The sequence below is a fragment of the Tauraco erythrolophus genome, chromosome 7, assembly GCF_009769465.1.
Source record: "Tauraco erythrolophus isolate bTauEry1 chromosome 7, bTauEry1.pri, whole genome shotgun sequence".
Lineage (NCBI taxonomy): Eukaryota > Metazoa > Chordata > Aves > Musophagiformes > Musophagidae > Tauraco > Tauraco erythrolophus.
In genome coordinates this window covers 48,235,301-48,261,668 of record NC_141471.1, presented here as the reverse complement: position 1 = coordinate 48,261,668, position 26,368 = coordinate 48,235,301, and the positions used below count along the sequence as shown (strand labels likewise).

Below are 26,368 nucleotides of genomic sequence, written 5' to 3'. Positions count from 1 at the left end.
AAAAATAATATTGTGATTCCTAAGCTGTGTTTGGAGTTACCTCTGCATCTGTCTACGTGTTGAAATTTTCCAATTAAAAAATAAATAAATTAATACGGCATTTACTTTACAGAGAGGAGGGACCTAATATACTGGAACACCACTGTTGCTTACTAATTATGCATTATTGCAAGGGTTTTTCCTTTTCTAATATTTTTACTGGTCTGGTTTTAAATGTTTCAAGATTGTTAGGGAGATTTAATGATTGTTGGTATAAGAAATAACAGCTTTTGTCAGTGTGACTCTGATAACATTTATTTGAATTACATTTATAAATTGGTTAATGGACAAGTTCATTTGCAATGCTGAGTTCCAGGAGAGGTCTGGTACCTGGTAAGCAAAGGAGACAATTTTGGAAGTAAAACTATGGGGCAGATTGCTTGCTTCTGTTCTGAGTTCAGAGTTGCCGATATTTTGAAATAAAATAAATACCTTCTCTTTAAAATGGACTTCAACTTCCTATAAAAATAAATGGGTTTTGGAGGCATCTCTGATAGATTTGCTGTGTACAACTCCCCCCTTATTGTATTCTAAGTCCATTTAAAGCTTGCTTCTGTCCTACTGTTGCCATCATGTCAGTAGAGGAAAGTCTGAAAGTGCAATTTTCACTATTGTTTTCATAGAATCATAGAATCATCTGGTTGGAAGAGACCCTCAAGATCATCCAGTCCAACCATTCACCCTGCACTGTCAGGGTCCCTAAACCATGTTCCTCAACACCAAATCCACACAGTTTTTAAACACCTCCAGGGATGGGGACTCCACCACGTCCCTGGGTAGCCTGTTCCAATACTTCACAACCCTCTCTGTAAAGAAATTTTTCCTGATATATAACCTAAATTTCCCCTGGTGTAACTTGAGGCCATTCCCTCTCATCCCGTCATTCATAACATGGGAGAAAAGACTGACCCCCGTCTCCCTACAACTTCCTTTCAGGTAATTGTAGAGAGCGATAAGGTCCCCCCTGAGCCTCCTCTTCTCCGGACTAAACAGTCCCAGCTCCCTTAGCCACTCCTCATAGGACGGCTCAGTGAATTGTGTTCTTCCCATTCTGCTTGACCCCATCTGCTTGCTTTGTCCGTCCATTGCATCCTGTCTGCTGGCTTCCTGGGAAACCTTTCTTCTCAGTCGTGGTCTTACTGTGCTAGCTCAGATCGTGGATTGAGACACTACTTTGATACAGAAAAAAAAGGCAACATGAAAACGAAATCACAATAAGCTGTGTATTTACTACAGTTTCTAATCTTTTTCCTTGTGTTTTTATTTCTGTGCAGATTGTTTCTCAGAGGAAACTCTCCAAGTCCTTACTCAAACATGGAAACACAGCAGGAAAGTCATCTATAACAGTAAGTCTGTCTTAAATACACTCTTATTTTCTTGTTGTTTAGAAACATCTAATGTGACTAATTCTCCCTAAAAACAGCCTTCTAAGTAACCAGAACAACCTTTGATTGGGAAATGTATTTAAATTCTTTATTTAATAAACAGATTACCTGTGCTGTTTCTGACAATGCTTGTTGTAAGAAAATGACAACAAATAGTGTATGATTTGTACAAAAGCCACGATATTTACTACTTCTACTTTTAAGCTACTTGGATAACAGCAAGAAAGTTGTGCTACTTGATTACTTTATTTGAAGCTCTAGAACCTTCAGAAATTCATTTTGACCTACTTTGACACACAAAGCAGTCTGATGTTTCTTGGCCTTTGGGTTTTCTCCAGTTCTAAAAAAAAAACCAACTCAGAAAACACAGACACATGCACCCAGCAACACCAAATGCAGAAGTTTGATGAGATTAGGTATTTTAGCTGTGTTGTAATGCAATTATGGACTGGATAGTTATAGCAGCCCCATGTGTATCTTGAAATCTGCAAATCAATGTATTACATCTCATTCATCTTTCTCTCTTGGCTTGTTTGGGAGATCAAGCTTGTCTGGGCTGAACCTGGCATGCTTGTGACGTTTGCTGCTCTACATTAAGACGAAGACTATAATAAAATATTCTGCTTTGGAGATCTCTGCTCCACTGCCTCATGGGGTTGAGAAGGATTTTTTCCCTTGATGTGCAATTAGCCAGATGGGTTTCTTCTGGCTTGATTGTTTGGATATTTTTTCTGCCTTCAGCCACAGAAGGGAGAGCAGACTGTGAGAAATAATGCTTTCTGAGAGCCCAGGGAATTTTCCTTCTTAGGTATCTTCTTTGGTGCCTGGCTGGAAAGGGATTTGCTTAAATTCATAAAGTGAAACCCATTTTATGTCTTGGATTGGAAAGGAATTCCTCACTCTTCTGGCTGAATAGAACCAGGAGAGAGTTTTACTCCCTAAATAACAGTATGTTTTGCCCACTGGGCATACTTCATTTGTCCATCCTCATGGTGTTCTGGGCCCCTCTCCTGCTCTATGAGGGACATGAAGGAGTTTAGTCTTGTGAAGACACAAAGGCTCTAGCTCAACTAAAATTATTAGGCTTGCTAGTAGAATGTTCTGGCAAAAATTAATGCTCTTTGAAATACAGAAGATGAGAGTAAATGAGTTAATAGTCCCTGCTGACCTAGCACTGGATGATAACCATGAACCATAGACCTTAGTTACTTGCTTTGGCTTCTGGCCAGTGGTACTAAAGAGCAAGTCAATTTTACTCAAATGGGCAAAAACTGAACTCAAACAAAAATTGTTGTGTGAGAAATTTTCTATCTCAACAGAATAAGTCAAAATCAATATGTTTATTTTTGGACCTGAGGTATATACCAGGTGTCTGTCAAGTATACAAATACTAGTTTCCTGACTTGTTCAGTGTAGTGAATTATGAGGTTTTTTGTAAGATTTTGAAAATTCCTGCCTCACCATGTTTTACTGGAATTTTATTAGTCCTTTGAATGTGTAATGTCTCATCAATACAGTTTTATTATATGATTATGGGATCAAAACAGAACCTCGATCAGCTTCTCCAGTGGGATGTCTGTCAAACTTTATATATAGAGAGAGTTTATTATTTTCAAATATTTGTGAATTTTGGTGTGCAATTCCAAGAGCACTATTGGTTGTATACAGCTTATGACCTTTTAAATCATCAAACTACATGGAAGAGATCTGTTGTGTCAGACTCTATGAGCTGAATTTCCAGCAAGGTCTCATTTGCCTGGAACATCTGAAACACCACATACATGCTTGTGCAATAGTGCTTTCATGCATGGTTAAGCATCTGTGCACCTACATGGCTGTGTATGAGTATTTTGCATGAGGGAATACTGTGAAGTGTCACAGCCACAATAGTCTTAACACCTCATAGTCCCTTTGGAGGCATCCTTCCTCCAATGTAGGCTTACCTGCAGGCTGCAGGCCCTCAGAGCTTCCTCCTCTGGCATGAAGCACCTTCTCCAAGAGCGTATCTCCAGTGTCCTCAACAACATCCCCTTCCCCATGCCTCCTCCTGAATCTTCTTTAGAGTGGCCTCTCAGACTTCTTACTACATCTCCCTTTGGGTCTCCTGTGTCTAGCAGCTGCCACCCTTTCTTAAATATGTTCATACAGAGGTGCCATAAGCACCTCTGATGGGTTGATGTTTTGGGATGCAGTTGGTAGTCGCTGCCCACTGCCAAACTAGCTGTGATCTGCATGGAGCAGTTCACAGCCTCCCCACACAGGTCACTCCTGCAGCCCTTGCTACCAAAACCCTACCAGTTATGCCCCATGCAGAATCCGTTAGCTTCTGTCAAAGAAAGAAAAAAGGTCTTAAAAAATCCTGATGATGCTGAAGTTTATTGCGGCTATAGACAGACTGGATAATTCCTAGGAGCTGCATACGTGGGCAGTAAAAGCATCCTGCACTGCAGGGCTCTGACTGCAGCTCCAACCTCAGCAACCTTCAGCTGATTTGAAGAATAGTTGAGGTGTCCCAGCAGCTCCCCGAGGGCCTGCAGTCCCTGCGGTGGAGACAGTCTGAGCCTGGCCGGGAAGCTGGCATGGCTGCCAAGTGGGTGGCTGTGGGCATGAAACTAAGAAATAGGTTCTTTTGGGTGATTTAATCTTTGGGGAGAATAGTTACAATAGGGAAAGATTTTATAACCGTCAAACAGAATATAATGTGGTTTGTTTCAAACAACGTTTTTCAATGAAATATCCCACGTTTGGTTAATACCTTCTCTCCACTGAAGCATTTTAATGGCCTAGTCGGGAAGGCTGTTTTGATTGGTTTTGTTGGTTTTTTTCCTAACAACATTGCACAGCACAGTAACAGGCATCATTATCAGCATAGTTTACACCATCTGAAGATGGAAGAATCACACTACATTATTTTAGTGTTACTTTCTTCTGACTCAGTCTACATACAGTAAATGAATGGTTTTGCCAATGTAGCTGCTGCAGAAAAACTATCCCAGAAGTCACCTACTGTAAATGTGCCTTTCATGGCAACTAATGACAGATGACGTCACTTCTTTTTCCATTTAGCTTGCCAAATTATGCTGAAGCAGCATAAAAATAATCTAAGATTTAGACTCAAATAATACAACTCTTGTATAGCTTTTTTGTCCCCTTGGACACTGTGAGACTGTGGAATTCTCCATTGTCCTGTCTTAGGAAAAGTACTTGGTCAGAGGAAAGGGATCCCTGATGGATGTTGAGGTCTGTCCATTGACAGGTGATTCACAAGGCATAGTTGCATGATACAAAGTGATTCAGGTTTGTAGACTTCACAAAGTGCCACCCATCAACTGAGCAAAGGGATTAACTGAATACTCTTAGCCCTCCCTGATTGCAAAGAGAAACAGATTAACTTGTACCACACTTCAGTTTGCTAATAAGGTCCACAGTCTTCACAGTGGAAAATGGCATCTTTCTCCACTTTCATTACACCGTGCAAAACTCAAATGTAGCTTTCTATTTAGGTGATTGCTGAGGAGTTGTCTGGCAATGACGACTACGTTGAACTTTCATTCAGTGCGCGGAAATTGGATGACAAGGTAAGCTGCTTGATATTAACCTTACTGAAAGGCAGAAGAATGCCTGCAAATATAACTTGATGAGATTTTCCTCGATGGATATTTTTTGCCTTATATTATTAAACACATCAGAGATTTCAGATGAATGTTCACTATGAGGCTTTCCTCAAGTTGCGAAGTAATTAAAAAAACAAACCTCAAGGGAATCTAATTAAATCCAAGACAATTTAATTACGCTATAACCAAGACGATTTAATTATTTAAAATGCCAGAGATCAGAAGTGCTTAGGGAAGTGAGCTTTCTATAAGTAGTAGAAGATGTTATAGTTGAAGTAAGCGTCTTAAAATAAAGCTAGAAAACTTCATAACAGCTCAGTCATGATACATGTTTTGTCCAACAAAATGTAGCTTGAATGTGAGAAAAAGACTCTTATATTTTTGTTAAAAGCTTTTTCCTGCCTTAATAAGAAAACTGTCCACCGACTCAAACACTGCTCTTCATTATAAAGACTACTTCTTTCTGAAAATATCTGTGTTGTTCAGCAATACACATATGCTTATTAGCACCTCAAGCAGTACACAGCCCAAGAAATCCAGATGACTGCTTGTAAGGCACTCTCTTTTATTTCAGGGTAATAGAAGACACATAATTATTTGAGGTAATCTGTGGAATATCTTTTTAATTAATAGATGTCATAAGACTATGACCCTGTTTAGATAATAGGGCTTTACATATAATTGAAGAACAGATGATTACAATTGTACTCCATCACATTGTCTACCATTACTTTATAGCCACTTCCTATATATAAAGCTGCTTTTAATTAGAACCATGTGGTAACACTATACAAAAGTTTATGATTCTAATGCTCTAAGCATGTGCTTGTAAACATTTGACATATGAGTAGTTGTCTACCTTTAGCCTGTATCTGGGGCTAAACAATTGCCAGCTGTTCTATTACCCAATGACCCCTCCCCACTCGAAGAGGGGCATTGGGAAAAGGAAGGAAGACCCCTGGGTTGAGACAAGAAGTATTTAATAATTGAAATAAAAGAAAATAGAAAAATAATAATTACAAAAATAATAATATATGCAGACAAGTGATGCACAGTGCAGCTGCTCACCACCCCTTGGCCAATGTCCAGCCCATTCCCAGCTGACAATCCCAGAACAGGAAAGTCCAGAAACCTCAGTCTCAGAAGGGAGGGAGAGTAGGCATCAGGAGCAGAATGACAGGCGAGACCCTCCAGAGACAGTGACCGTTGAGGAAAGAAGAGCAAGAGAGAGAAGGCAGCAGCCCGTCCCCAGACAACTTCTCAATTTATAGTGAACATGACGTTACGTGGTATGGAATACCCATTTACCAGTTTAAGTATCAGTCACCCTGGCCACACTCCTTCCAGGTTCTTGGACATCTGGGTTGTTAGGAAAAGACAAGTTGAAAAGTCCGTAAGCATTACAGATACCTGCATACCACGTCTAGCTACAAACTAAAACAAAGTGTCTTACAAATTTTGTTCTCACTGAATTGGCTGCTGCAGTCTTTTTAAAAATGCAGCTTACTTGAGAAATGTAGCTTCTCTGAACAGAAAATCGATTCTATGATTCTATCCCAGCAAAGCCAGGACAACAGTTTAAAACCAAATCGGTGAGAGTACTTTGGATACATACATCAGATTTTCAAAATCAGGCCATAACTGATGAGTAATATTTTCAGTTGAAACTGCCAGGAAAACTCAGACAAGCAGAAAGTACCCAGAAAGATTAATGGTACCAGAATTTAGTTAGAACATACAGGTAAATAACATAACTGTACTCAGGATCATTAACAATTGTAAACGATCAGGATCTTAATTTGCTTCTCATCTAAAAGATGAATTACCTCTTCCTTCAGAGTTGCTGGAGTCTTAGTGTTTCTGAATCATGTAATTTATTTAGGTGTCAAAATGTAGATTTAACAGCCTCTCTTTAGACAGACATCCTTAGGCCTGATTTGCAAAATTAAACACAAGTTTTTTCCTGTTCCACATGCTATCACATCTAGAAAAGGAAAGGAAATGTACAACAGAATAAGACTTCACTTGGTCATTCCTTTTTCACAAATGTAAAATGTTCTCTGGTATAGATATTATGATTGCTAATGGCTTTCGTTGGTATAAATTAAAAGGATACTGCCAGAGTGTGCTTCTGAGCCAGGTCAATGTTGTCTGGGCAATAGCTTTAGACAGTGGTTGAAACACTTTATGGAGATAAATTAAGGAGGATCATTCTGAAATATTACAAGAACATTGTCATTCTTAGCATTTTAGTATGTCCAGTCAAGGTGGGCTTCATCTAATAAAAAATTCCAGGATAGTGCAGTGTGCAACTCAGGCAATGACTCATTGTCATTCAGCTTCTGTCTTCAGCTGATGAAAATCACTGGAAGCCTGTTAGAGTTGAAAGAAGTCTTTCAATTTCCTCCAGCTAGAGATGTAGCTCTAAATCTGGCTGAACCTTGGCTTACTACATTTATAAGAAAAGGCTAGGGCTTTTGGTATGGCTTACAATGAACTTGGACATCAGTAGATGCAAGGTGCTATTAGTAATTATTGTTATTAAGGTTTGAAATTACTTAAATTGTATAGTTCAGCCATTGGTGAAAAAGCATGGGTGCCCTGGTGTCACATACAGGTCCAGCAGAATGATCAGAGAATTGAGAAGTGCCTGTCTTGTTAAATCCCAAGCATGGTTTTGCACGCATCTCCCTACTCAGAGGAGGGAAGACCTGAGTAGAGATGTAACATCAGAGGAGCAGACTGAGGGCTGGAACTGAGGGCAGTCCTGAGAGTCTTCTGAAAGACAGAGGAAGCTTGCGGGAGCAATTGCTCCCACTTCTGCTACACGGGGTCGCTTTAGTAGACCCAGGGGTTCCTGCACTGATAGCTGTGGGGGTGGCAGATGACAAGTTGAATCCAAATGTCTCACAACTTGGGAACAAAGGAAGTTGTTGAAAAGGTTCAGGATGTGCTTCAAGGATAAAAAATAATTCTTTCCATCCATTACCATCAGTGATATCTTGAATGGACAAGAACTTTCTTCCTTCACCCTTTAAAGGAAAATTCCTTGAAAAAGCATCCAGATTGTGGTCCTCAAACATAGGATTTTCCTCCACTAGGGACAAAGGTGTGAACAACACATTTTTAGCAGATTAAACAAAATTTGTTGGTCTGATTTAACAGGCAGTATATGTTTGTTGGGTTTTTTTACTCCCCCCACATAAAACTGCAAGAGTTTTAGAGAGACCGTAAAATAAGTAAAGCCTACTCAATTTTTTCTGGAGCAGTGGCTGAAACATTCAGTAAAAAATTATAGGAAAGTCACAGATATGAAAGTTTCCTTTAGTTAACTGACTTTGCAGAGATAAAGGTTATGTTTTTTATTGCAGTGCTTGTTGGGAAGGTATAACTGCATTTTCATGTTTTATTGAAGCTCAGTCAGCTCAGATGGCATATCTTTGTTTCAAGAGATCCACTGAGAACACTTCACAGTGGAACAATAACTTTTGGAAAGGTTCTATTGCATTAATAGCTGTGTCACAATTACCATAACAAGCAGCTACGTTTTTATGATAGCTATAATAAATTATGAGCACTGAGGCAGGCAAACTGCTTTTCCTGTTCTGAGAGAGGCAGTTATCATTGCTTGGGAAAGATTTTCCAGCAAATATCTGCAAAATGCAAGCTAATATTGCTTTTTTATATATTTCTTTGATACTAAACTACTAAAAAAAATAATTCTTAAATGCCCGGTCTTCTATTGAAGAATTTTCAAAATTATTACTGTCTTTTGACTACTTCAGTCCTTTTTTGAGGGACCTTTGACTTGACCCCCAAACCTGAATTTTAAAAAGTGTCATGCTCTGAAAATTAATGTACGAAAAGATGTGTCGAACTTGGTGCTCAGAAATGGAGGTAGTTAATTTTTTAAAGTTTAAGCCATGTACTTGTGTTATTACTGTGTAACCGCTGCACATGCTGAAAGAACAGTGTGCATTATACCACTAGCAAATGCATTACATTAATCATTTAAACATTATTAATATATCAAAACATTAAACCTTTATTGCTGCCATTCTTCTTTCAGAGGTTGTTCTTGTGAGATAATGCAAAGCTGTTAGATTCAGCATAACAACCAAAAAGCTTTGAAAATGTTAATAGCTATAAAATGTTTCTTCAGCATATCATTTTTCAGTTGTTATGAAGCGTCTTTGGTATAGAAGGACTTTTTGTTTGTACTTTCATTCTGAAAGAAATTAGGCTTTGGTTTTGCATTGAAGGGGGTGGGTGTCATGGTTTAACCCCAGCCAGCAACTCAGCCCCACACAGCCGCTTGCTCACTCCCCCCTCAGTGGGATGGGGAGAGAATCGGAAGAGAAAAAGTGAGAAAACTCATGGGTTGAGATAAAGACAGTTTAATAGGTAAAGCAAAAGCCACGCACGCAAGCAAAGCAAAGCAAGGAATTCATTCACTGCTTCCCATGGGCAGGCAGGTGTTCAACCATCTCCAGGAAAGCAGGGCTCCATCACATGTAACAGTTACTTGGGAAGACAAACGCCATCACTCCAAATATTCTTCCCTTTCCTTCTTCTTCCCCCAGCTTTATATGCCGAGCATGACATCTTATGGTATGGAATATCCCTTTGTTCAGTTGGGGTCAGCTGTCCTGGCTGTGTCCCCTCCCAACATCTTGTGCACCACCAGCCTACTCGCTGGTGGGGTGGGATGAGAAGAAGCAAAGGCCTTGACTCTGTGAAAACTCTGCTTGGCAGTAACGAAAACATCTCTGCATTACCAACACTGTTTTCAGCACAAATCCAAAACACAGCTCCATACCAGCTACTGTGAAGAAAATTAACTCTATCCCAGCCAAAACCACCACAGGCGATACAAGCTATCATCCAGCATTAAAATCTTTCTCTTTAGATGACTTGGTAGTTGGAAACAAATGTTAAAAATTACTTCCCTTGTGCTGATTTGCCGTCTCAGCTTTCATGATACTCAGCTGGGAATGGTACGATATTTTGAGCCTTACACACAATCCTGATTTCCCTTCTGAATTTTTCTGCACTCCAAGGTGCGTTCTTTGAATGTATCATTTTGAGGTGTTTTCTTTCAGATAACTTTTCTCATCACACTTGTGTTTGATAAAGAATCTGTTAACATTAAGCTTTTACTCAGCTTCAATCAGTGTACTTACATGTGCAAAGAGGCAGCTCAATCTTTTTTAACCCTATGCACTCTGGATTTTAGTGTCGTTATGATTAAACCAGCACCCTCACTCTCTGCTTGTTCTCTTTGCTATGCAGTAGTAATCTGGCAGAATTTGACCACGAAAGCATCCATATACTAGCAGTTTCAAGTGCTGAATGGAGTCCAGATAGTAAATCTACATCAGGGCCTTCAGGCAAACTGGTTATAGACTTTGTTGGGTTTCGTGCTGGTTCTGCATACTTTTACGTTGAATGTCCTGTAACCATGTAATTGGAACAAATAGGCAAACATACAGCTTTGTTGTTTAAAGCTCCACATGATGAGATTAAACAAATATATAAGTATGTGCTTTGCATCAGTTTCTAAACATATCATTACCTTTTATCTAGTAGGAAAAGAAACAGATCATTCACAGAACCGCACTCTGAACACAACATTGATAGGTGTCATCTTTAGGGCATGGAAAAGACTTTAGGTTGCTTGAGCCTTGCCCAGGGCTTTGTGGTCCCTAGGGACTCCCTTCTCTAGACATTCAAATTCAGGTATACCTTTTCAAAGCCCTGATTTCTTTGCTTGTTTTGCAGTTATAGAATTGTAAAAATGCCCTAAAGACAAATTTTACCAATTTTGATGTGCCCAGACTTTGGCTAACATCTTATGCAAAGCCATTCTCATCCCATCCAGCTAGTCAAAAGTAAGTAGAGTGGGCATTCGGTCAGGAGAAAACTGTAGAACTAGGCATATTACACTCATTTTTACACTAACACTCTTATAGAAAACCAGGAGAGAAAACAGAATTCCTCACTTCCCCAAATTGATCTGGAGGTCTATGGTTTTGGATACAGCCTATAGAGAAAAATAGTATTTGTATGCGTAAAGTTAATCATGTGATTCTTTTGAAGAGGAAAATGAGGAAGGGAGTTGGAACTACAGAAAATGGGCTGAGTCCATTTGAATCTGCTCTTGCAGCATTGCACAGTTAGAAATTTGAATTAGCCTGCTTTCCCCCTCCATCTGTGGAGGGCTAATACCCAGCTACTCTTCCAACCCCCAGCCAGCATGTCCAGAAGAAATGAGATGTTGAAACAAGAGAGGCTGTGGCAGACTTCAGCAACGCTATAAAAAGCAACTTAATTTAGGTTTGTGTAAGAACGCTGAGGGTTGTTAGCTGGGTGCAAGACTAGCAGAAATTGTTCTGTGGTGCAGTATGTGGACCTCAATGTCTGTCACATTTCCTTGTACTTAGAGATATCAAGCAATTTTCTGCATTTCCTGCTATATTTGTCATCTTAACATGGGCCGTGTTATCACATCCTAAAGAGGACTCACTTTTCTGACCTTCTCTAATCCATCTTGCCAATACTTGTGTTAGCTGGTAGCAGCACAATGTCTTGGCTGATTAACTTCTGTTTTGAGAGGGTGGGCGATTAGTGTGAAATTCAACCCCACTGAGGAATATGCTGCAAAGGGCTTTGTGTGATAACACTGATGTCAAAAGACCAAACAGTTATGGAGACAGAACAAAACAAGCTAGGTGCTCAAAGGAGCTAAAGCTCAGAAATCTGGACTGGATGTAAGAAGGGAAAAGGCTGTAAAATGACATTTCACAGTTCTGCCTGCTGTGATCGAATAGTCAAACTGAGAACAACAGCAGTGCTGTGGAAGTCCTTGTGGAACAAGAAAAAGAATGAAATATTGCTGAGAGACACCAAGAGGTCTCACTAAATCCACAGTAGCTCTCCTTTTTCATTAGCAGTCAGGGAAGCACCAGTGCACTGTGGCTGAAAAGCTCAAAGAAAAAGTATTCTCAAGAGTAACCTGTCCTATATTTTATTTTAGGATTTTTTCAGCAAATCTGATCCTTTTCTGGAGATTTTCCGGATGAATGATGATGCAACCCAACAACTTGTTCACAGAACTGAGGTAAGGAGTAGGGTTGGATTTGCTTTCTAAGGACACAGGTGGGCTGTCAAGAGGAATAGTTTATGCTTCTCGTGTCACAAAGGGTATCGCAAGCACCCACATTTAAAAACACTTCTTTCTCTTGTGTAATTATTGACTAATGGGTATCAGGTCTTGACTGAAGCCAAAGATCCAAATTTAATTGAACTGGCAGATATTCTGTTTGAAAGTCAGGAGTCATATGTCCTATATTTAGCCCAAACCATGCTACAGACAGTATCATATTTTCCTGTTAATACTATGTTGCATCTTCTCCACCTCCTCCCAGGTTGCTGGTGCTAAAAATATTTGTAATCTGGGTGCTTTACATTTGTTTCATATGACCCAGTGTCATTACTGCTTCCATGGTAATGACTGGAGCTGTCTTTAAAAGCAGCATTTAGGTGTACAGGGTGGGGCTGTGGCAGGTATTTCGGGTTATGAGCCTGTCTGCTATGGATCCCTTAAAGTCTTCCTGGCAAGGCAGTGTCTGTAAATTGGTTCTGCCCATCCCCATTGCCTAGTCCTGCATCTCGTTCATGGCTTCCAGTTCAGGGATGTATTCCACAACCTTTCTCTTGTGAGTTATGCCACTGCTGAGGCATGTCAGTTCTGGGGCAATCTCTGTACCATGTTCTGTGTACAGGTCCATTTCCCACCTGTGCTCCTTTTTGGAGCTTTCCAGAGGAGGAGTGTTGCAAACTGCTCGTTGCTCAAGGGCACGTACTCCATGCACGTTGTTCTGCAAACCTCCAGCTGAGCTCTGCTTTCTTCTCTTTCTGGTGAACGTACTGTATTGAAAACTGTGGCTCTTGTTAGCATTCTCTTTGGAGATGTGCAAATGTTAAGGGTTCCCTTCCTTTCTTTTCACTCACAGGTTGTGATGAATAACTTAAATCCCGCTTGGAAGACCTTTAAAGTATCTGTAAATTCTCTGTGCAGTGGAGACCAGGACCGCAGGCTAAAGGTCAGAAGTCATTCCTACTGTTTAAATAGATTTACTCATAGAAAACAAAACTTTGTCTCCCTTTTTCAATTGAAGATTTCTACTCTGCATTGCCCTCTTCTTTGATGAAAAAGATGATCGCAGAGCTGCTTTATGATTACCACAGTCAAATTAAGGATGCAGAGAAATGGTAATCCACTGTAATCAGTAGATTATGCTCTATACTTCCTACAGTAACCTCGAAAACTTATGGGACTGTTTTTGCTAATCAGTTGGATAATTTGAACCCAGCATCATTTAACTGGTGAAAGTATGCTCAAGGAAAGTGGTAGCCCTGTCACCATTTTAACTGCTATTTCCTCACTTGTATGTGTGGAGACCCTCTATAAAAGAAACACTGAATTGTGAGATTTGTTATTATATATGAAGAATGAGGTGTCCACAAAAAGACATGTGCTATAGTAATGACAGTTACTAGTCAGCAGAAAGACTGATGGTTGGAAACTTGGAGCTGTGTGTAGAAAAATTCATCTTCTTGTGGCTAATCTGGGTTAAATCAAGGTTGAATCTAGTTGTTCATATCCGCTAATCAGGTTTAAGGTTAACACTAAGTTAAAAAATGTTAAATGGAGTGCACGGTCCCTAGTGTCTATTCAGCCTCTTGGACCTGATGAAAGGACATTGGACCCAAAAGTATGTCTTTTTTTTTTTTTTTTTTACCATACCAAAATTGTCTATAAAAATTTTTTCCTTGTCCCTGTAAACCTTTCTTCTTTCATCATTATAGCTGCACAACCCTGCAGAAGCATTATTGTTACTTTTCACTCGTTACGTACTGCAGGATGTGCTGTGCAGATAGAAAAAATAAAATGCCTGGTGTCTACTTGGGGATATGGTTTAATGGGGATTAGGGATGGTTGGACTCGATGATCTATAAGGTCTTTTCCAACCTAGAAATCGATGAATCTATGAATCTATGTTACAATGCATGCCACAAATGGGTGGAAAAGGTAAAAAGGAGTCTTATGAATGCTTGGATTTATACTCCTCATGCTGATTGTGATTTATGACTTCACAAAATCCGCACTGTTGTTATGGAACAGCAGTGATACCGACGCAATGTTTGTAGATATATGTTTGTATGATATTGGGGTTGCAAGAGGAACACACAGGAATGGATGGTTATCTTTATATATTGTTTGTGTCCCTTGGGGCACTGTTGGGCAACCAAATGAGGCCAAGGGAAAAAGAAATACCAAAAGATGGAGGAAGTTTGAGAAAACAATGAGAGATGCAGCAAGGAAAAGCGAAGGATGAAGTAGATGGAGTACAGGATACTTAGTAGGCCACACCAACATGTTTGTGATGGGTGCGTCTGAGATGTTGGAAGGAAGCTCAGCACTTCAGGTGGTACAGGGGAGCAGTTGTGAAAGATCTTTCCACCTACCCCTTAGTTGGTAAATGATCAAACCAGTTGTGTTTGGTATGTCCAATGGGATTGAAAGAGAGTTGTAGCAGATAAAATAGAGAATGATGTGTAGGGAAAGAACAGCTTCCATTTTAAACTGCCAGCAAAATTAACAGTATTGGCTAAAGAGGATTTCTAATGCAAATGAGGAAACGTAGAGGAGTTATTTGTTGCAGTATGTGTAGAATGACAGTAATATGAAGTGTCAGGATAATGACTTTGTTTTCTTGGGAGGCTGCAATTTTATAAATTTCCTGGGTAGATTAAATATCTGTAAGTTAGTTGCCTGAAACACAGAAGACAAGCAAATTACTCTGTGTTGTATAAGCAATATAGATCTCCAGGAGAGGAAAAGAAAAAAAAAAAAAGAGCAGCTACCCTCCAGAGATAGTAACATGACTGGCTCAAAGGACAGTCAAGGACAAGGAGCACTGCCATGGCTGGGGCCTCCATTGAAGCCTCTCATGCCTGGGCTGCTACTTCATGACAAAAGGGAAGCACTGGAAAAAAACACAGAAAGTGCTTGTTTGAACAATGAGCTCCCATCACAGCACAGGCAGAGCTGGGAGCCAAGCTTTTGCTTTTGAATGGAGTGAGCTATGAAAGGCTTGGAAAAGGAGGGTGAGCCGTTCTTTGATGTACTAGAGAAGGGCAAGCCACTGGTGGGACATATAGACAGAGGTGACATGGTTAGAGCAGGCAGGAGTACTGCAGCTGCTGCAGCATTCTGTGAAGGTGAAAGGGAGCAGAACTGGGGGCAGTGCTAGAGAACATGGTATACTCCAAATGTGAGATGCTGAGAGGCTGAAGAAGAGATGTAATGTGACAGATTATCTGTGTTATGCAGCTTCTCTGAGGGTGCACCTTCGACAACCAGATGCAGAAGGTTGCGCTCTGCCTCTTCCTTGGCACAGGGTCCCAGGTCACCTAGTCCAGCTTGTGTCTGACAGTCACTTAAAGCAATCAGTTGTGCCTGCCCTTATAGGATCTGCTTCTTGAGGTAGCTTAAATTGAAATAGGTAACATTCCATAACAATGCAACTATATGGGTTTAAGAAAAGAGATGGATCAGATTGCTGCTGCTCCAATGAAAAGCAGAATTAGCATAGCACTGCGTTCACCATGTTGTGTATATGTGGCCTTTAAATCACTTAGATGAGAAAACCTAGAAAGAAATGCAAACAAAATGTGATGCCTGGAGCGTCAGAGCAAGTGGCAAGTCCTTCAGGGTAGAGAAATGTGGTTCTGGAGGGAGAAACATGCTTTAATCTCTTTGAAATTGGGGTGAAAAGGTAGGACGAAGACTGAGATTTCAGCTTTGGCAGAAGATGATGGGTCTGGGAATAAAGGGGATCTTTGAGCCATGAGCAGAGAGACAGTAGTCGAATTAGGACTGCCTGTAGAAAAGATGAGGAGAAAGTCAGTGAAGGAAGGGTAAAGAAGAGAACCGGGGCAGGATGGATCTTACAAACCTATTGACTATTTTCCAAATAGTCTTGATTCTGCAGGGTATTTTTTTCTTTTTTTTGGAGAATACATTTTTTTATTCATGTATGCAAGTTTTTGCAGGCCCTGATTTAGACATCTGAGTATTTGCTGGAGGCTGCAGTTCAGACTTCTACAGAAAAGCTAAAAGTAGTAAGATTTGCACCAGATCACTCATGAGTGCAGAAATATTTTGAAATTAATCATGGCTGTAAATTAAGAAAAATGCTTGAAGATTTTTTAAAATTCAGGCTCTTTAAACCTTTTGGTGGGTGCAAGATAAGGCTGCTATGGTGGAGCAGCCCCCAAAATCACTTGTATTTGACAGCATATAGTACTTGTCAGATGACTTTTCTGTTTGCTTTGTATGCAAAATATAACTTAGGAGTTTGATGGCAGCAAGGACAGAAGAGCGGAAATTGCAATAATTAGAGAGGTGAAGTGTCTGTGACATTTAACACTATATGAATGTTTATACTTTGATTTACATTGACTAAACATTTCAGTCTTCACCCTACCATATTTTGAAACATTTGACTTTTGTTGCTTTGTTTCATTTCATAAAGTATATAGCAATATGTAACTGCTAAGTATTGGAAGAATTCCCTGTACCATATTTAGTGGATTCCAGCTGCCTTGCTGAGCATCAGCTTCTTGCCGGGATTGCTTGATCACTGTGAACAGTAATTACATAAGGCTGGGTAGTTTGGTACCTGTACCTACTGTTTCTGTTTTGCATACTCTGGAAGGCATAATCTAATTTAAAGCTTTAAGAGGCACCAGAAATGCTTGGAGGGAAATGTCAGATTGTAGAAATTATGTAAATGGAGGGAGACTTCATAACAGCAGCAGACACATTGCGACCGTCACTACCTTTGGCTTGCCTCTGTAGGCTATTTGGAGCTCTGAAGTCTTGGCCTTTCGTCTCTGCCACTGAAATCACACAGGTACTGAGCTTAATGATCTGATTTGTGTTATGAGGAATGGGGAGTAACACGGCAAAAATACACTAAAACAACTCAGTTTAACTTACAGAAGTTTGCTCTTTTTAAGTCTTGCACCCAAAGCAGCCTTTACGCTGTCTGGGCATTTGAAACCTTCTCATGTAAAATGTGTGCTTAGAAAGATAAGATAAGCAAGGTCACTGAAATCAAAGCAACCAATAATTAGGGTCTCCCTCAAAAGTCTTTGGCTAGCATCCTTTACAAAGTCTGTTAATTTGAATTCCTTATGGGCTTTTTAAAAAAAAAACACCTAATTTTGCTTTATTTAGCTGTGGTGCATAGAGCAGTTATTTTTTTATTCCTCTCAGGGTGCCTTGTAAAACTATATTGCAATTATTGCTGCTCTAGGTTTTATTATGAAAAAGATATATTGGATTTATGAACCTACTGAGCTTTTCTTCCCAGACATTGAAACCATCTGAGAAGTCTGGTCTCACTTCAGTGCCAGTCATAACTTCTTTTAATGCTAACAGTAAAGACAATTTGTGTATGCGTTGAAGTGAACAAAATACTTCTTTGATCCAAAAGTAATGCCTTGCTTTCCTAATATGTAAAGAGGTTTGGTTCACAACAGTAATTACTGACAAATGTAAGTGAAAGATACAATCCTTCTGAGAGTAGTTTTTATGCTATTCTGCTGTGCTGAATTCAGGTTTGGTTTCAGCATGTGAGGTATGTTGCCATCAAAGGTTTATCTGAAATACAGGCTTGCACTGTGAGTATCTTCTGGTAGAGATCATATACTGTCCATCCATTCTAGTAGTTGCAGGTTGCTCTTTTTCTAGAGGAGTCCTGGTAATGCACGCTGAAAATAATCCCTTTTTGGTTTGGTAATATTGTAATACTTGGGAAATAAACATTTAACAAGGTGCTGTAGAGGCACAAGCCGAATAGTGCACGTGGCACAGAGTAACTTCTGCCGAGTTTGTACAGAGAACACCACTGAAAGAAATTCAGTTCATAAGGAAAAGTAGGAAAAGAGGCAAAAAAATCTGGAAGACAAACGCTGCAGGTGAAGCAAAAAGCTGCAAGGAGAGGGGGAAGCATGTGTCATATCTGTATAGAAAGTCCTTTCCATCTTCCACCCACATAGGGGAAATTTTCGAAAGGAGAATGTCCATTAGATGTTTTTCTGCCTTTCAAAAATCTGTATGTAGCAACTGTATCATTGTTGTCAGTTTGTTTATTGTTTCATCCTTGCCTAGCCCAGATAACAGATGACAATCCTGATGACATTTATGCATGTACAGTTAGTTTATGAGTAGGACCCACAGCTGTGGTTACCAGATATTGTACGTATTGTATTACGTACATCAGGTTATATTGCCTCTGTGTGTATAAATGGCTCTTTGCAGCTGAACCCCCGACACATTACTGAATAGAAAAGATTGCTTGCCTTTGTGTAGCCATGAGAAGGTTGCCTCTTACTGTACACTTCTGATGAGGTCAAAACCTGATTCTGCCATTCTTTCTCATTCTCTCTTATGTCCAGTTGAGTTCCTTGGATCTGTCCGTCCGATCAGTTGGAGTAGCTGTGTCTTAGCATATGGATTGTATGTTGGATTTTCTGCATATGCTTGTAGGCCTCAGTATATCTGTGATGCTCTAGTGCTAGTGAGATGCACTAGGTGTGATTTTCAATTAATTTCAGTACCAAGACCTTTATAAATAGCAATACATTGGCCTTTCCAATGTGAATTTTCACAGGCCATGAATTTTCTACATTTTTGTGGTAGATCACTATTAACGAGATCTTGAGAAGTCTACGCTTTGCTTAAATTAATAAAATATGCAGTGCCTCTTCTGCCTTGTTGATACTGTTATATAATGTGATCCTTGCTTACAATATTAATAAGAAGCTCCACAGCCTACAAGAAAGATTCTTATGTTATGCTGGATGGAAATAGGCAATCACTTTGTTTCAAGCTCAATCACTTCCCCAGGGTCTGTTACGGCATTTTGGGCAGTGGAAGGTTTGGTCTTCCTCAAATAGTTGTAACCATGTTTCCTTCTGATTTCTTCTGTGTTGAATTTTTCATGCAAAATGATGGACCGTTAGGGAAAAGGTTTCCTAAAGGTCTGTAAGTGTATTGGCTGCTCCATTCTGAGTTAAGGAAAAGCAAATAGCAGTGGTTATTTTGATATTCTCTGAGTTATTGCTGCAGGGTTCTCTAGATCAATAAGGTTTCAGTGACCTTTAATACTTGACTACAGCTCTGCTTATACAGGTATATTATGAACTGTAATCCTTCAATAAGCCCTCAGTATCTCTGAAAGCCAGTGGTGACAGTAACTGAGCAGAACCTGTGAAGAAGGCCAAGTAAAGCTTAAGAGACAAGCAAGAAGTAATACATTCCGACAAATCCATTAGTGCCTTTATTCTTTCACAGTTTAGCTGTCATTGAGTGTTTCAAGCACTAATGTGTAAAGATATGGTTTACAGTCAACAGCAATAATTTGTGAAGGATTTTAAAAAAGCATATGGCACAAAAGGCAATTCAAGCAGTGGCAAATGATAACTAGAAAAGCATGAACTGAAGGATTTCACACTGTTCTATAAGGAAAGGCTCATTTGTTGTTGCTGCTTTCTTAGGGCTTTTAATTCTACATAAAAAGAGACTGGCACCAAGAACCAATTACAGCATAGGCTAGACTTGCTGTTTATTTACTTGATTGGGTGATTTCAGTCATACCTGAACCTAACTAGGCAGTGCTACGTTTTCCCCTTCAATTTACTCATGAAATTAATGCCAGTGAAGCCAATCATTCCCTGCTTGCTTACCCTGATGTTGCTGAAGAGATATTTGCATATGGAGTCCTTCTTGTGGAAAGCCTTCAAGAACAAGAAAGGGGGACTCAACCTTTACGTGCCTTTAATATGAATCAAAAGATGCCTTCAAATGACTTTTTCAGTAAGTCATTTCATTAGGTCAGGGCATTTTCCTGGAGTCTTTGTAATAATTGCCTTACTCTTGGAGGGTGCAGATCGTTCTTTATAATCTGAATAGTTTTTATTTATTAGTCATTTTAAGGATGTTATGATGGTGTGAATTTCTGGATAAGTTCTTGTAAAACTAACTGTGCAGCTGATAATTATAGACAATAAAAAGTTCCTTCTTTGTAGTCAAAAGAAACACAAAAAATTGGGCTTAAACATTGAGATGTGATGTATATTTGATAAGCTAATAGAAATATTTGTGTAAGTGTGTACTGCTTAACCAGAGGAGTTTTAGAACAGTCTTCTGAGAGGATGATACATTATTTTGAGAATTATTATAAAATTAAAGTAAATCACACACTGTAAAAGCCAATTTCTGAGCCTTGCATAAATGCCATTGGACCTACTTTTCCAGTAAATGATTCAGCAGAATACTACAGTTCTTCTATATTTCTCTTGCTTTCTCTCTCATATTCCCCTGTGGTTGCAGGCACTACACTGATTATTGAAAACTCAAGTGGCATACTTCACAAGGTCTATAGTGATTGTGGGGAAGTTGCTGCAACTACTCACCCTGTTTTGTCAGTCTGGGTTAATCTATAATTTAGCAATCAGTTTATAATATGAGTGCCTCCTGAATTCATTAATCACAGCAGTATGTTTGGGACCCTGATTTATCTGAGCATGTCAAGGACTGATCCAATCAATCTTCATAAATTCTGTCCAGGTGGGGTGCAAGATTTAAGATCCTTCTTAAAATAAAACTGATTAAGTCCTGGTGTGTGTGATCTCAGCCCACAGATTCCTTTTTCTTTCTCTCCTTCCCTTGACTGTATACATGATAGAGCAGCTGAAGACATCAGGGAAGAAAATACCAGATTGCAGTGAAGATTTAAGAGAGAGAAATAGACTCAAGAAATGAGCTTGATCCCATTTTTGTTAGAGTCAAGGGAACTCGTTCTGATTTTAAAAGGCACTAGTTTGTTTTCCATTATTGCCACTGCTGGATATATGGCAAATTAATTGTCAGATTAATTAATCTAGATTTGGGTTAATTGATGTTTGTGAAGTGCTTTGAAGATGAAAGAGCTATTTAAATGACAAGTGTTGTCACAACAATTAGGGGGTGCAGTGGATTGCACAAGGGAGAGATCATTTGATGTACAGTGGTTAAAATGAAGAGCTGATATTCAGACCTCTAAATGCTTGAGCTGCTGATAAAATTGGTGGTAGAAGGCTGAAGAGCTGGTACATATGAAAATAGGCAGGGCAGCGAGAGACAGGAGCCTTCCTCTCCTCCACCGCGTGACTGACAGACATAATTTCAGGAGATTTTTACTTCCCATTCCTTGCCAGAGCACCTGGTTCCATGAGTCCTGGGACAGAAATTCAGAAATTTAGAAACTTACCTCTGATGTTGCAAGGAACATTCATTATGTGAAACAAGGGCAAAGAGAGGACAACAAACAAGCAAAAATGTGGTATATGAATTTGTTTGTCTGGATTAGGGGATCTGAGGAGTGTTTTCTCTCTTTCTCTTTTGCAAATAAGAGAGGATTGCTTCCAAATAATTCATACATTGCATTTATTGTGAGCTGTCTTCCAATTGCTTACTGCCCCCATGGTTCCATCCCAAGACAAATAAATATAGCCTTCCTCAGTTTTGGTATGCAAGTCACCACCAAGATGAGAAACGTTTTTGAAAGGTTCGCTCTTGCCTCTCTTGAGCTGTCTTTGAAAGTGAGTTTTAATCCCCTGAAATGAAACAGAAGCTCCTTTAAGTGCTGCTGACTGTAATCCAAATCAGAGGTTGTTCCTTCACAGGACAATAGCTGATAAAGTACTAAATCCCATCCCTGGGACCATTTAAAATGAGACAAAGCAAAGCTCTGGTAATGAGGATCAGTTCCACACTGGAGGGTGGAGCATAGGGGATGATGATGAATTAAATGACCTCTACATTATCGCTGATTTTCAGATCACTGTGTTGATGATCACTGAACACCCTACAGACCCTGGTGTTAGCTGCAATGCTGCTTACTCTAGAAGTTTAGAAACCAGTGCTACCATTTTGAGTTAAAACAATAACATGAAGCTCTCCTTTCACTAGAACAGATCAGGATTAAGGCTTAGCTGTAACACTGTAAAGCAGCTGAATGCTGTAGTGAGAGAATTTTGAAGTGTCGCATATCTTAAAGAAAATCCGTCAGTCTCATACCTTTGTGTCTACAGGACATTTTGCTATGTGACTTACAGTATCTCCTGATATTAAAAATGAGAGAAGATGAAAGTGTAACCAGTTTTTCATATTCTTTTTTCATTTCTTTCAGTTGAGACTGGAAAGAATAGTGAAGGCAATTTCCAGACAATCTCATTTCAGACTCTCATAAAGTAGCAAAGCCTCGCATTGGCTGACATATAACCAACTTATAAAGACCCTTGGTTTCTATTCAGAGATCTTTTTACCGTGTAAATTGAAAATTACACACTTATGGAAGTTCTTCTCTTGTTGTTAGATCTTGTAATATATGTATTCTTTGCTATAAATGATACATTTTTGCTACTTAAATAGAAAGCTTACCTTGAAATTCAAATCATAAATCGTATCTTTATAGTTTATATGCTAACATATGACCACACAAAAATGGTTACACATTGCAGATAATAAAATAGGTGTATTTTAAATGGTAGTATTCTCAGGGAACATAGCAGAGTCAAATTTAAGGCAAAATAATATATCTGTTTAAAAAAATTACAGTAAGTATCTTCAGGGACCTAATTATAAATTAATGTTTGTGATACTCTAGGCAGCATTAGGGCAGAAATAGCTATTGAGTGTGTCTAAACTTTAATATTTTAGAAGATGTCTCAGTACATAGCGATCACTTGAATAGTGTGAACTTTATCTCACACTAGAATTATGTATTTAGCCCTTCTGTACACAGTGATCTCACCCACCACACATTCTGTTAAAATAATTTACATCTGCATTTTGCATTTGCCAGAAACATGTTTTCTCCCAGCTAGATGACACATACATTTTGTGATGTGTACATACATGTGTATAATGTATATGCACCTTGCATAATGAATGAATCTGTGTTTTTAATAAAAATGTTTCATCTGCCTTACCAAATCAAAAGTAATCATGCTTATCATGTACGTTCAGTCTCCAAATGATTTTGAAAATGCTTGTTAGCTGTATGCTGCAGGACTGCCCAGAAAAAGCATTTAGCTGATCACAGCCCTCCTTATGGTAATACCAGAAGAAACCAAGGCTCTTGCTATCAGCGACTTCAGTGTGTCTGTGGATAGTTGTTGTTCTGTGTATGTGTTACAGCTGCTAAAATATGCCAGGGAAGTTTTAGCATAGGGTTGATCACCACTTACTCTAAGCTTTGGGCAGGATTCGGTGTTAGGATAAAACCTGGTTGCCACACCTTCATCCCAGTTGCCCTCAATCAATGAGAAATTAGGACTTGCTTGTTCATTAGCGACAGTGGAATATTGTAATGGTCTGCTCACCAAGAGCAATGCCGCCAGTGCATTTTCAGGAAGCCTAGGAAGAAGGCGTTCTCTTGTCCTCCTCTGCTCTGAGCTGCCAGTACAGCAGCCCCAGCTGTTACAGTCCTCAGAGCTCCTCCCTGACTCCAGCCAGCTGCAGCAATCCTTTCCCCCTTTCGTGTGATGATCTCCACTTTACCATTCATGAAGTCTTGCTGAACAGAATTGTTCAAAGCGGCTGCGAGTTTAGCATATCCAGTTCATTGCTGCTACTGAGCACCTCAAAGGATGTGCAAGCTGTTTTGGAGGTAGGACTTCTCTGTGACTGTGGAGCAGATTTATGTCCTGAGCAGGGCAGCCGTTGTGCCTGCGTTGCCTGAGATTAACAAAAGGATAGTATTTCCTATCACAAACACACTAATCCTTCCCCTTCTGAAAAGTGCATGGATTGTCTGTAAATTCTTAAGTAAAAGAGAAGGCAAGTAATGTTAGAAATAATTTCTTAGTATTACCAGTCGAGTCTTCTAGTCTGCTTGCAGAAAAGATCATAAAAGAGGCTATGGCTGGCCTGCTCCCTACACTCAGAATTGCTTTGATCTGAAATTACAATATAGGAACAGGAACAGCATCAGCATTTGATCTCTTAGACAACTCTTTAGATCAATTGCCTAAGATTTGTTCAAATGAACTAATCACCTATTACATTGTTAATCATCGCATTGTTAGCTTAGAGTTCCTATAGACTTCTCACAATTATTTTATTTCTCAGAAATTCTAGGATTTACTGATGCCAGTTTCTTTTCCATACTAGGAAATTGTATGGGATGCCAGCAAGATCTGTTTAGTCTCACATGCTTTTCCACACTCTTGCCGATACTTAACAAGTGTTTCGGCAGTAGAGGAGGAGTATTGGACAGACAGACACTTTGTGGTACTTAAACAATGACAACAGTAGGACAAGCCCTGCCATTCATACCCATCTCTGAAGTTAATAACACAGCATTTTACAGAACAGCATCTCAGAGATCTGAAAAGTGAGTATCATTTGTAGTTTAATGGAAATGAAGTAACTGCAGAAGCTAAGAGACGAGACCATTGTATAGGGTCCTGAAAGAGGGAAGTGCTGGGTCCATTCATACATTTGTGCAGTGACATAGTTTCTGTTGACAGCTTTTCCTGGAATAAAAGAAAAGAAACACAGGATATGAAGAAATGGAGGAAGTTATCAGAAAGGTTTTTCTGACTATTTCTGCTGGGACTAGATATTGTTTAAGATAGTCATACATGACTTGGAGAAACAAAAAAATAGGATGACAAAATTTGTAGGTGACAGAATCGTCTGGGGTTATTTTGACTTCAAAATCTCACAAAAGGATCTTATTGCCAAGTCTTTCTGCAAAGAGACTAAATTCAGACTGGAAAGAAAGATAATCTTAAAGAGGTAGTTCTGAAGTCATAAATGACTTGGGGGAAATGACAAAAGAATGGTTTGATTATTTGTCCTCAGGGTACATTAAGCTGATAAGCACTGTGACTAGGCACAATGCTTAAAACAAAAAGAAGTTCAATTTCCATACAACACAGTTAAATGGTGGAACGTGTTGTCAAAGGATATTGGGAGGCCAAAAACTGTGAATATGCTAAAAATGAGACTAGAGAAAGTAATGAATTATTATTGCATTGGCTGGCTAATAACAGCCATGTATCAGATGTTCTCTCCAGCTTTAGGAGAGTGTCAATTTGTTGATTGCCAGTAACTGGGAGAATATGGTGAAGTCAAAGACGAATGTATCTTTCCTTGTCTTAGATAGTTTAAGTATTCAGTAACATCTGATAGAAACACAATACTGATGTCATGTACTCCTAATGTTTTCTTATGGTGAATGCTGTTGCGTGACTGGGCTTGTAGCTTTCAAGGTTAAACTTAAGCATTGATTTTCATCTGAAAAAGATCTAAATAGTTAGGGTTTAATTATTTGAGAAATTGTGCATATTCATAGCAAGGGTATGCACATACTGCTAGTGGGTCATTGCGCAAGGTTTCTTCTCCTCCAGTACAACTTAATGAAAAGGTGAAAGGTAAATGGATTATTTAGAGCTGAAGTGTGTCCAGTTTGCTGTGTATAAACACATAGCTAAGCCAGGCTGGTCCTTTGCTTTTCTGTGGCAGCTGCAGTAGAGCATATGGAATTCTGCTGGATGCCTTCAAATACTCATTCTACCCCTGGTTACATATGCACAGCCCTCTGCTACATTTCTTTCTTGTATATGTTAGCTTATATATTTTTTCAGAAAAATATTAACCTTCAACAGAATCCCTGTTCAATATCAGCTATTTCTGGTTTTTAATGAATCAGTTTCTAGTTGCAAGTAAAACATCTGAAAATCTGATGACTAGATGTCTGGAAAGGCAGGCTCATTTTTACAGGCTAATTAAAAAATAAGCTACTCACATTAGGCAGTCACAATTCCTCTCTTAGACAGACAACAGTGTTTCAGACTCCTGCTCTTCAAAATATTGAAAAAAGTACTCTGTTGGAGTTGTGCCAAAAATGAGTCTTCAACTCATGACCAGCTAAAATGGGGGAGTGAAAAATTTGCCTATTGTAATTTCAAAGATATTTTTTTCATAGTACTGCAAGCGAGCATTCATGTATAAAAGGGAACCTGAGGGGAAGGGGGAACATTGCGGCACACGGGTGGTAAATGTTATTAATAAATGAGTTATGTTGATCCAAGCAGTGCTGAAAGTTATCACTTAAATGTTTCATGATACTGTCACTAAAAAAGAAAGGTAGCAGGACACAACCAGATTACCTGACGGAGGTTCCTGTGGGGGAGGTGTCT

The 26,368-nt window shown here is 39.3% G+C and overlaps 1 protein-coding gene across 1 annotated transcript in view; it reads left to right on the top strand.

Annotated features, from left to right (window-relative positions):
- Positions 1 to 26,368, top strand: part of CPNE4 (copine 4) — a 201,067-nt gene that overhangs the window by 91,978 nt on the left and 82,721 nt on the right. Inside the window, exons 3-6 of the mRNA XM_086615143.1 lie at positions 1,314 to 1,385; positions 4,928 to 5,002; positions 12,075 to 12,158; positions 13,054 to 13,143. Of these exons, the coding sequence (XP_086471269.1) occupies positions 1,314 to 1,385; positions 4,928 to 5,002; positions 12,075 to 12,158; positions 13,054 to 13,143 (321 nt within the window). The remainder of the gene's footprint in view (positions 1 to 1,313; positions 1,386 to 4,927; positions 5,003 to 12,074; positions 12,159 to 13,053; positions 13,144 to 26,368) is intronic.